At 49.7% G+C, this 10,965-nt stretch overlaps 1 protein-coding gene across 2 annotated transcripts; it reads right to left on the reverse strand.

Annotated features, from left to right (window-relative positions):
- Positions 1-210: 210 nt before the first annotated feature.
- Positions 211-2,188, reverse strand: KLHDC9 (kelch domain containing 9). 2 transcript variants are annotated; one of them, XM_028826818.2, is made up of 4 exons: positions 1,487-2,188; positions 1,054-1,213; positions 763-961; positions 211-499 (listed from the first exon to the last, which is right to left on the reverse strand). In XM_028826818.2, the coding sequence occupies exons 1-4, from the start codon at positions 2,011-2,013 to the stop codon at positions 333-335; spliced, it is 1,053 nt and encodes a 350-aa protein (XP_028682651.2). In that variant the 5' UTR covers positions 2,014-2,188; the 3' UTR covers positions 211-332. The 2 variants fall into 2 exon arrangements, with proteins under 2 accessions (XP_028682651.2, XP_014969312.3); XM_015113826.3 differs by having other exon boundaries at positions 763-980.
- Between the last annotated feature and the right edge of the window lie 8,777 nt (positions 2,189-10,965).

The raw sequence follows: 10,965 nt of genomic DNA on the forward strand, positions 1-10,965 counted from the left end.
AGCTGTAGCCTGAAGTTTTCTCCCACTTAGGGGTGGAAATTGTTTTGAGACATGGAACAGCATATGATTTGTGGTTTTTGTTTCCATCAGGTTAATGACTCATAATATGAGAATAGGACCCATATTTATTTTATCCTTTCCTTGCAAATAAAGGTATGTCCACTTATTTACTGCCTTTCCCCCTCCCCAAAAAAATTTCAGAGACAAATCTTGAGTCTCAGATTGAAATTTAATAAGCATTTGAAGTGAAGCAGATAGCTCTGGTGATAATGCTTTATAGATTTGCAACAAAGCAAAACAAAACGAGGCTTAGTGGTGTGTCTCGGCACTATTTAGATAAGGAAGTCCAGAACGCAAACCTGTGGACTGGCTGTCCTGCCATCCTCACCAAAACCCCCAACCAGGTAAAGCTGATCATTCCAAAGGCAGGTGCGATGGCCCACGCGTTTCATCCCGCGATCTGCACAGGGGAAGTGGAACCACAGAGGAGGAGATGTGCCTGTTGGATGGGGCAGAGGGTGGTTATTGAGGCAGTAGCACTTTGTCATTCACAGAACACAACACGACCAAGGGCTTGCCCACTGTTTTTCTGCTCACTTCATTTGTAGGCCTCTTCAAATGCTTAATATTCTGTGTACTCCTTTAACTCCTGTCAACTAATTTTTCATCCTCCCTACCCCATCACTCCATCCTCTTTCTGTAGTCTTCAGCTTCCCCCATCTTCCCACCTTTCCCCCCTTCAGCCATTAGTCTGGCTCTCACGGGTATCATAGATGTAGAGATCATTGCAGATGGTGTCTCTAGCTCTGGTCAGAGTTTCTCCACCAAACAGCACAGCAAAGGGCCCAACCACAGAACATGAGTGATGCCGTAGTCCATGGGGCCCCTTCTGGGACCCCTGCCCACTGCTCACAAGCCTTGCAAGCTTTTCCATCAAATGAGGAGCAACAGGTGGTTCCTCCTTGGGGAGAAAGAAAGCACTGTCTGAAGAGACCTGGGCATCACAATTTCAGCCTCTTCCCATCCTAAACAAGATGTGTGGGGAGCTAATACCTTTATTTTCCCATGACTCCAATGCCTAGCTACTTCTGGTTCAGCTAAGTTGCAACCTCCGAAGAGCAATAGCTGATGACCTGGATGGGGTCCAGGAGTTTGGAGCAGGGCCGCACAGTGACCTGAGCGTGAGGCTATGTGGCAGCCTTCTTGCTTGTAGCTGTGGACATGCAGAAATTCAGGCCTGAGTGGGTTTTCTGGAAAATGTAAGTGCCACCGCTCTTGCCAAGGATGGATGGAGAAGAGGCATAGGGCAGTGCGGTAGGTGGGATGAGAGGAAGGGTAATACTGTAGAGAGCTCAGCTAGCTTAAACATGGTAGGTTCGGAGGGTGCGAGGGTGAGGACGTGGATAAATTGCCTGAGAAATGTTTAGGCTTTTGTTTTTCCAGAGTGTAGATGAGAGTGAAAGGTTTTGGGCAGGGGGTGCCATACCAATAGGTGCGGGCGCTGGGGTCCAGCCTTAATGTGTAGATGCTTCCATAGCGTCGCTGAGTGTGGATACCGCCCTCCCGGCCAGCCACCTGCAGCTCTCGGTCAGAGATGCGGGTGCAGGTGTGACTACTGAGGCCGGTGGGGGGGCAGTCACCAGGGGTCGCTGTCCACGCCTCCCACACATCGCGCTCTGTGTCCAGCGCGGTCACTGTGGCCAGGCGGCGAGACCCGTCCCAGCCGCCCACCACGCAGAGCCAACGCCCGCCCACGGGTGCCGCGTCGTGGTGACTGCGCGGGGGGCTGCCCCGGGATCCCAATCGTACGGCCTGGCCCCTCGCCGGGTCGAAGACCACCGTATCGCTGCTGGGCTCTCTCGTTCCTCCTGCCAGGAGACCACCTACGAGATAGAACCGTCCCCGCAGTTCGGTGCATGAATGGAAGGCCCTAGCCAAAAGCGCGTCCCGCGCCACTGGCCTCCAGGCCCAGCCTGAGCCTGCGGCCCGACCCGGGGGCACGGCCACCGCCATGGGCCCCGGGGAGAGGAAGGGCGGTGGGGTCTGCGGCTTGGAACGAGCCCCTACATGGCAGGCCAGGCACCTCGCCTTCCGCGGGCTTCCCCGGGAACCTCCCCCTACCAGACGCCAGCCGGGGTTCCCACCTCAAGCCCAGGCTTTCTCTCCGCCGTCGCCCAGCAACCACTGCAGCGGCTGCAGCGCGACCGCTGCAAACCGAAGGTCGCAAAGCAGCAGTCACCGTGGAGACAGGACACCTGGGTTGCTATCGGGAACCGTAGCTGTATCAGGTCAATAAAAATCTTGCAAGATTGTTAACTTCAGAAAGTCGGAGGACAGTCGGCTCCTCAGAATAAACCCTTGTGATCTCAGCTGTGAACTGATTTGCGATTATGACATTTGAGGTGCAGGTGCTGCTCCACTAGGGCCGGAAGGGATCATTTGGCTTCAGGGTTTCTTACTCCGGCTAACCACCCCAGGGATGAACAAGGAAGGAGAAGCAAAAGTCAGAGGGTGGGGGAGGTGAAAGTGGACTGAGCACTGGCCCGAGAGAGAGGAGACCTGGGTTCTAGTCCCGACTATGCCCCGACCCTCAAAGGCATTGTTTCTCTTTAGGCCTTCTCAGTTTGTCATTCATCAAATAGGCTGTTGGTTTATTCCCAAAGAAGGTCCCGATTGATTGGGTGGGAGAGTCCTTTCAGCTCTGGCCACTAGAGGGTAGCAGAACCCAGTCTCTCAGGGTACCTACACACACACACACACACACACACACACACACACACAGAAGAGAGAGAGAGACCCCCCCCCAACACACACACAGAGAAGAGAGAGAGAGAGAGAGAGAGAGAGAGAGAGAGAGAGAGAGAACCCACGCAGCCTTAGAAGGGCGAAGTGGGGGAAAAGTGAGAAAATGAGAAAACAGACCCCTACCCTTCTTTCCCTGATATCTTTTATTTAAGCCAGGTTCCAGATACTAACTCTGTCCCCAAGGACCAAGTGATAACTGAAGAGGCCCAGATACAAGCTTACTGGTTTCAGCTGAAGGAGGAAATACAGACAGAATTTTCCTCCCAACACAGCTGGGGTGGGGCAAAAACAGGATCTGTGTCCTCTGGGACTGGGCTGTAAGTGGGAATGATGACTGCTACTTGTGGCCTTTGGTTTCTACACATCACCTTGCTCCCCATCATCCCTGAGATACTGAGACCATAGAGAGTGGCCAGGCAGGAGGATCACTTGAGGCCGGGAGTTCAGGAGTTCAAGACCAGCCTGGGTAACATAGCGATACCCTGTCGAAAGAAAGAAAGAAAGAAAAAAGGAAGAAAGGAGAGAGTGGCCAGGGCTGCAGTGAGGATGGGCATGTAATGCAGGGTCTGATAGCACAGCAGGGCTTTCCCCTCCTCTTCCCAACTCTTGGTCCTCAGAGAACACAGCATGGGGATGGCATGGGCAGGAAAGGCACAGTTATAGAGACTGGAAGATTACCAGGACCTGTTCCCCACCTGTGCCTTAAAGCCAAGATTCAACAATAGCTTTGAAAGTCTCTGCCCTCCCAACTATAGCTTTCCCTGAGTATGACAGGCAGTATTCTCAGTTTTCCAAAAATCATGGTAAGAATCTCTAAAAAATCACTGACTTTTACTGTCCTTGGCTGAAATTTAAAAGTCAGTCTTTTCCCTCAGGCTTCTCACTGGCTAACCTCCCAACAGCTGGATTCAGATCTGTCATACTCCTAGGATTAGGCAAGGGCTTGCCTTAGGGGTGGGGCAATTTTGCTTAAACCTTATTGGCCTATATGTCCATTTTAGTCTCTTGCTTTTGCCTAAGTCTTGGCTGTTCTGTCAGACTTACTTTCTGTCTCTCCTGGATAGAAATGGGAACTCCCCACCCCAGGGGCCTTTCCAGCTCCTCTCTCCCAGCTTCCTCTCTGACTCTGAGTCCTTAGCAGTAGGCATCTTAGTTAGACATAGAGCTTGAACCTCACATACTCCTTGGCTGTACCCTCTCCAATTCTGACCTAGATGCTTCCAGTTCCTCCTAATAGCTGGAAGCATCTGTCCATTGCTTTGCCATCCCAAGACCCTGGGAGAGGAACTGCCTAGGACTCCTACTTTCTTAGGTTAGTTTGAACCAAATCTATATTTTGAAGGAGAGAGAAGAGAAGCCAGAAAGAGAGAAACAGAGAGAGGAAGAAAGCAAGCCAGCCAACCTGGACTTGCATGACACATGCTTCACACCGCAGGACAGCATCTGCAGTGGTCTATAATGACCTTGTCAATGATACAAACTGAAAGGGCATTAAGATAAGTGAAAGGGAGAACTGAGAGAAAATTGTGAGACAGGGAAAAAGGCAGCCAGGGCTGTAAACCTGCTTTCACCTGCTGATAATATCCAGGGACAACCTCTGTCCAGAAATGAGAGCAGGGACTGGATATCCTGAAAGTCTTACAATCCTGATGTGATCCTCTGATGTTGGCTTTGTCTCAGTTGGCCAAGAGTCTATGTGATCTCTAGCAAGCAAGCACCCAGCTTCCTACCTAGCCTTAGATGTGTGTCCTAGCCCCAAATCTATGGCCCCTTGCCTCAAACCTTCACAAAGCTCTTACTCTATCTTCTCCCTCCCTTAGCCCCATTTTCTGACCCTGGAACCATCTCTGCTTCTTAGCATTATTCAGTACATACAGAAAACCAACAATTGGGCTGCGTGTGGTGGCTCACCCCTGTAATCCCAACACTTTGGGAAGCAAGGTGGGTGGATCACTTGAGGCCAGGAGTTTGAGACCAGCCTGGCCAACATGGTGAAACCCCATCTCTACTAAAAATAAAAATAAAAATAAAAATATTAGCCAGCCGTGGTGGTGCATGCCTGTAGTCCCAGGTACTCTGGAGGCTGAGGCAAGCTAATCGCTTGAACCTGGGAGGCCGAGGTTGCAGCGAGCTGCGATTGTGCCATTGCACTCCAACCTGGGTGACTGAGTGAGAGAGAAAGAGAGACAGAGAGAGAGAGAAAGAAAAGAGAGAGAAAGTAAGAGAAAGAAAGAAAGGAAAGAGAAAGAAAGAAAGAAAGAAAGAAAGAAAGAAAGAAAGAAAGAAAGAAAGAAAGAAAGAAAGCCAGCCAACAATTGCACCAAAGGGTCTTAGTCGCACTCTCAAGACTCCCACAGTTCCCTCTGCCCGTGTCTCCCAGGCTGTCCCCATCCTTCAGGCCCTTTCTTTGACTCTTCTTCTGCTGTCCCCTGACCCTTCTCTATTTTTCACACAGCTTGATTTCCTGGCCCTATGCCATCCTGGCCCCAATTCTGACTCTTTGCTCTCAACTCAGCCAGAATAAAGACATAGACAAAAGGACAGAGCAATGATCAGGCAAAGAGACTGCATGAGGTCAGATCTTGAGAGCTCCTTTGACTGGATGTAAGCTAGGAGATTGAGAGAAAGGTGAAATTGTAAGCAGGCTTTAGGGTGGAGGGGAGTGGTAATCAGCCAAGTTAGAGAATGATGGAGAGGTGGGATAAGGATGGGGAGGAGCTTATGTTGTTGAGGGAGTAGGCAATGTTGAATAGGAAAGTATCATTGGGTCATTGCTGAGTGGTGGGAATTGACGGCGGAAGAGAGAAGGACTTGAGTAATCATGGCAACCAGAAATTTCTCTTCGGGTCCTTCTGTCTCTGTTTCAGATTTTGTCTTGGCCACTTCAGCCACTTTGTCTCTTTGAATTCTCCCCCTTCAATAACTCATATGTGTGTGTGTGTGTGTGTGTGTCCAATACAATCCCTGACTTATGATGGTTCAACTTACAATTTTTCTTTTTCTTTTTTTTCTTTTTCTTTTTTTTTTTTTTTTTTGAGACGGAGTCTTGCGCTGTGGCCCAGGCTGGAGTGCAGTGACCGGATCTCGGCTCACTGCAAGCTCCGCCTCCCGGGTTCACGCCATTCTCCTGCCTCAGCCTCCCGAGTAGCTGGGACTACAGGCGCCCGCCACCTCGCCCGGCTAGGTTTTTTTTTGTATTTTTCAGTAGAGACGGGGTCTCACCGTGTTAGCCAGGATGGTCTCGATCTCCTGACCTCGTGATCCGCCCGTCTCGGCCTCCCAAACTGCTGGGATTACAGGCTTGAGCCACCGCGCCCGGCCTCTTTTTTTTTTTTGAGACGGAGTCTTGCTCTGTCACCAGGCTGGAGTGCAGTGGCACAATCTCGGCTCACTGCAACCTCCACCTCCTGGGTTCAAGTGATTCTCCTGCCTCAGCCTCCTGAGTAGCTGGGACTACAGGCACGCACCACCAAGCCCAGCTAATTTTTTGTATTTTTAGTAGAGATGAGGTTTCACCATGTTGGCCAGGATGGTCTCAATCTCTTGACCTCATGATCTGCCCGCCTCAGCCTCCCAAAGTGCTGGGATTACAGATGTGAGCCACCGTGCCCAACCCAACTTACAATTTTTTAACTACAGTGATGCAAAAATGATAATGTGTTCGGTAGGACCCATACTTGAATTTTGAATTTTGATATTTTCTAGGGCTAGCGACTGGTATATTAAACACATTTTCAAGTTATATGTTCAGTTTGCAATGGGCTTATCAGGACATAACCCCATCATAAATGTCAAGGAGCATTTGTGTATTTTTTCTGTCTCTAAGTTTCCATTTTTCTCACTGTGTCTTGAGATCTGTCTATCACTGTTCCGACTTTTGCGTTTCTCTCTCTGGGTTACTGCCCTTTTTTTCCTGCTGGACAGAGCCAGCCATCTGATTTTCCTGCAAAGAGCTTTAGAACTTCCCAGAAGTGGCCATTCTTCTTCCCTTTGGCTGCTTTCTAGAACTGTAGCACCAGTTTGGGGTCCTCAGGCACAGTCATAAGGTCTCAATTTTTGATGAGGACCTGAGTGAGCTTCAATACATAGGGCCTTTTCAGGGAGTAGAATTTCCCTACAGTGGGGTCTTAGTGTCAAAACAAAGACATTTGTGCCTTAACCCATACTCTGGTCCTGGATTTCATGGTAGTGTGTTCATGGAAACTTGGGAAGTTCATGGGGTGAGTGCAAGGAGGACGGGGCTCTGCACACAACTGGATCTACTGAGAAACAGGACCTGAATATGCCTTGCATTCAACTGCCTCCTCCCCTGGATGGCACACTCCAGCTTTAGGGCCCTCGAGGAACAAGCAAATTCAGTCCCCTGAGCTCCAAGGGTTGTTAGGCAACCAAGAAATGTGGTTATCATTAAAGAATGGGGCTGGGTATTGGGGAATCGGTGGGCCTGCAGGATAGGCAAAGAACAACATAGCACATGGCAATGTTTTGACGTAATTTCCTAGAAAACAGAAGGCCACCATCCTAATATTGAGCATAGTGAAGCTCCATCTGGAGGAGAGCAAAGGTGTTTTCTAGGGGTGGAAAAACTGCTGGAGCCCCTGTGTTCTGTATAGGGGAATGCCCATACCTCCATGGATGGGGGGAGTGATCCTAGGGAAGAGCGGGAGGAGTGACTTTGAAGCCTCGGTCCTGGCGGGCGAGATCAAGGCCCATATTGGTAATCTTTCACTGTGTCATCAGCTCCCCAACACCTTTCTGTACAAACTGCAGAAAGTTTGCAATGAGCAGATCAGGAATAGCTTATCACAGAGACAAAGCTGTACAGAAATGGATCATAAATATTTTATCCACACTCATGCTTCCAACTAGTTACACTCTGATTTATTTTTCACCCTCCTCTCTCCCTAAGCACAAGGGACTCTCCCCCAGCCTCTGACTCTTCTCTGACCTGGGACCTCACTACAGACAGACAGGATATTACTCACCAAGGAGCTCTCTCATCTACTCCTACCCCCAACTCATCCTCCTGCACCCCACCCTCACTCCCACCCCTTCCCACCTGGGCCCACTCCCTCCCTCCCCCACTCAATCTGACCCTCACTCTCACTATTCTTCTCCCCCACACCACCCCACCCATCCTTGTCCCTCCCTGAGTCACCTCAAGTCCCATTGACACAAACAAAAATTTCAGCACAACCCACTCCAACCGGTTTGGCTGAGGCGTGCAGCCTGTCATGGGGACAGAGACAGGTATAAGTGGACGCTTGGATGCATGCAGATCATGAAGAACATCCACTGCTGTGCACACAGAGACAGTTCCACATATGTGCATAGCATGTACACGTACAGAGATACGTAGGGAGCACATGATGGTGGGATATAGCATATTACAGTTGTTTCTGTGTCTGACTCTCCCGATTGAGGGCTCCTTGAGGGCAGGGACTATGTGTTATGTGTCTTGGTCTCCTCCCTTGAGCCTGACACATAGTGGTACTCACTTAATGTCTGTTGAAGGAAGGCATGGGTGCAGGCGTGTACATGATAAAGACACTATCATGGCTTGAATTGTTCTCATTCTTAGGGTCCACAATATGGGTAGGAAGAGGGTAGGAGTGAGGCATGTGGGGAATGAGAATTCAATATGGAAGGGAGAACCGAACCAGGATACCAGGCATTGGTCTTGAAAATCTTCCTCATCCAATATTTCCTTCCAGCCTCAATCCTAGAATATGCCTTCCCCAGCCTTCATGCTAGGAGAGGGTAAGAGAGACCTAAGTTTGAGGGCATATTCTCTGAGAGCATGGCCCTTGTGAGACATACAGGGCTGAGGGGAGGGAGGAGACAGTGGGACTTGAGATAGATATTTGTGAAATGAGGAGAGAGAGAGATCCCTACCTCCGTCAAAGGCCTGGAGTGGGCTGCTAGACTCTAGTACTCCCTCTTAGGCCCTGTGGTACCCTTAGCCTACTTCAAGGCTGCATCTGGTGTTTACTGGGACCCAAACATACCCATGAAAAAATGAATATAGCCATACCCTAACTCCACCTCTGGACAGTTCTGCCTCCCTTCCATGCTCTGTATAGCTAGAGTTCAGGGTGAGTGATTAAGGGGCCTAACCAGGGGTTCAGAGACATCCTGACTGGTAGCACTTTCACAGGGGTATACCCTGAATGGACAGGCTGAAGGAGATTGGATACCCATCTTGTGAACTAACTGCTTTTCCACTCCTGTGCCTCAGTTTCTCTTGTGGCTTCCTGTACCTGGAGGGGTGAATCCGTGGGAAGGAAAGCAGCTCCTCCGAAAGCATGCGATAGGATCCAAGGTGTGATAATTATAATTATAACACAGGATGCTCCCCCTCCCATTCCCGCTGGCCCTACTCCACCCCTGCCACAGTGGATCTCAAAGCAGCATCTGGGTGGGGCTGTTCCCCTGGCACAGGTGGGGACCTGAAGAGGGGAAGGGGTTGGAGGCAGAGAGAAACTGGGGAATTCTGGCATCTGGCCTGGCCTGTAAGAGCCTCTGACCTGCAGGAAATAGCCCCTGAAGAAGAGGTCACTGCCGTGGTCATTGCTGACAGTTGGGATCTAGAGCCAGAGTTGGGGTCATAGTCCAGTGACAGGAGTAAAGTACAGGTCACAACCCCAGTTCAGGACAGTAACTCACAGCTAGTCGGGATCTCTGCTTTACTGATCCTACTTCACCACCCTTTCCATCTGGACAACTCATTTATTCAGAAATTCATGCCTCCACCAAAATGTAGTCAGTTCCCATGAAATGCTGTGGCCTGTCCTAGCATGGAAGACTGAGACAAGATTATAAAATAAGCCCAACTTTCAAGGAGTTCACAGGCTACAACTCTTGCCCTGTCCCACAATTTAATACTGAATACCTGGCACACAGCAGGCCTCAATCAATGTTTTTTTGACTTGAAGCTTACAATTTAGTTAAGGAGATAAGATGTGCACAAATTATGAGCACATAAGCTATAATAAAAGGACTAGTAAAGGCTGAGGAAGAATAGAAGAAAGATTAATTTGGGGTGGGAGGAGCAGAGAAGGCTTCACGAAGATGTGGCATTTGAGGTCAGCTTTGAAAGATGAATAAGAGTTTGACAGGTAGAGTTGGTGGGGATGGTGTGGTAGAAAATCTACATAGAAAAACTCTTCCTTACGGCTTCTTTATTCCTCCTCTCTGCCTCCTCCAGATGGAAGGGTCCTATTGCAAAACTTTAACCTATTTTTTTTTCTTCTCCCACATCTATCTCTATATTTACCTGGTTTTTGTTTTAGCCCTAGTCTGCAAGTGATCTTGCCTCTCCCCTTCACTAAATTTTCAGTGAGCGCAGAATATGGCCTCTTCCTCTGGCTATCCCAGGGAGGCCAGTAAGGTTTTGTGTAACTTGGCGGTCACTTTTTATGCATTCAGAATGGAAACATGTGGTCTGACAAGGATGAGTGTACTTATAGGAATACAGGACTCGTTGAAATTAAGATTGTCCTTGCAAAGTCCAGACATGTGGTCTTGTCTAATGACGTAGGAATACACTGGGTAAAATGACCATGGAGAGCCTAGAGAGGAACCTCTCTCCATTCAAGTTGTGCTGCTGCGCTTGTTACCTGGCCAGGTAACAAGATGTTGAAGCTGAGAGAGGGCCCTGATAGGGAAGCCAGGAACCCCTAGGGCTAATTCCTTGGCCACTTCCTTGGCTTCTCCCATATGGAGTTGGGATTAGAGGAGTTACGTAAGTTATTTATCAGGGGTCTTTGAACTACTTCCCTACCTCAGGGATAGAGGTGTCTGAGCAAACCACGAGACTAAGTTGTGTGTCCTCTGGCAAGTCCCTCCCCTTCTCTGGGCCTTGGTTTTCTCATCTGAAGAATGAAGTATACAGCCCAGCACTGACAGACTCCTTCCTCCTCAGTTCCGGCCTTCTCTGATTCTGTGGCTCCAAAGCTGAGACCCTCCGGGAGATCCGGGAACTTGTCAAGGCCCCCAGGAGGTAGCAAGGCTAGCTGGGGTGTGGGACGCTTGGGTTCCTTTCTACCCACAAGGGCCTTGCCCCTGTTCATCCTGGCCTGCCCTGGTACCCTGGGCCTCCCTTAGCCCCCGCCCTTGCCTCTCCCTTCACAGCCCCTTCCACATACTCGCAGGTAAAGC

The sequence above is a fragment of the Macaca mulatta genome, chromosome 1, assembly GCF_049350105.2.
Source record: "Macaca mulatta isolate MMU2019108-1 chromosome 1, T2T-MMU8v2.0, whole genome shotgun sequence".
Lineage (NCBI taxonomy): Eukaryota > Metazoa > Chordata > Mammalia > Primates > Cercopithecidae > Macaca > Macaca mulatta.

Coding starts and splice junctions, on each gene's coding strand:
- KLHDC9 (XM_028826818.2), bottom strand. CDS start 2,013: ATGGCGGTGGCCGTGCCCCCGGGTCGGGCCGCAGGCTCAGGCTGGGCC. Junction 962..1,053: donor GGAGTCATGGGAAAATAAAG/GTATTAGCTCCC, acceptor TTTCTCCCCAAG/GAGGAACCACCTGTTGCTCC. Junction 500..762: donor TCTCTACATCTATGATACCC/GTGAGAGCCAGA, acceptor CCCATCCAACAG/GCACATCTCCTCCTCTGTGG.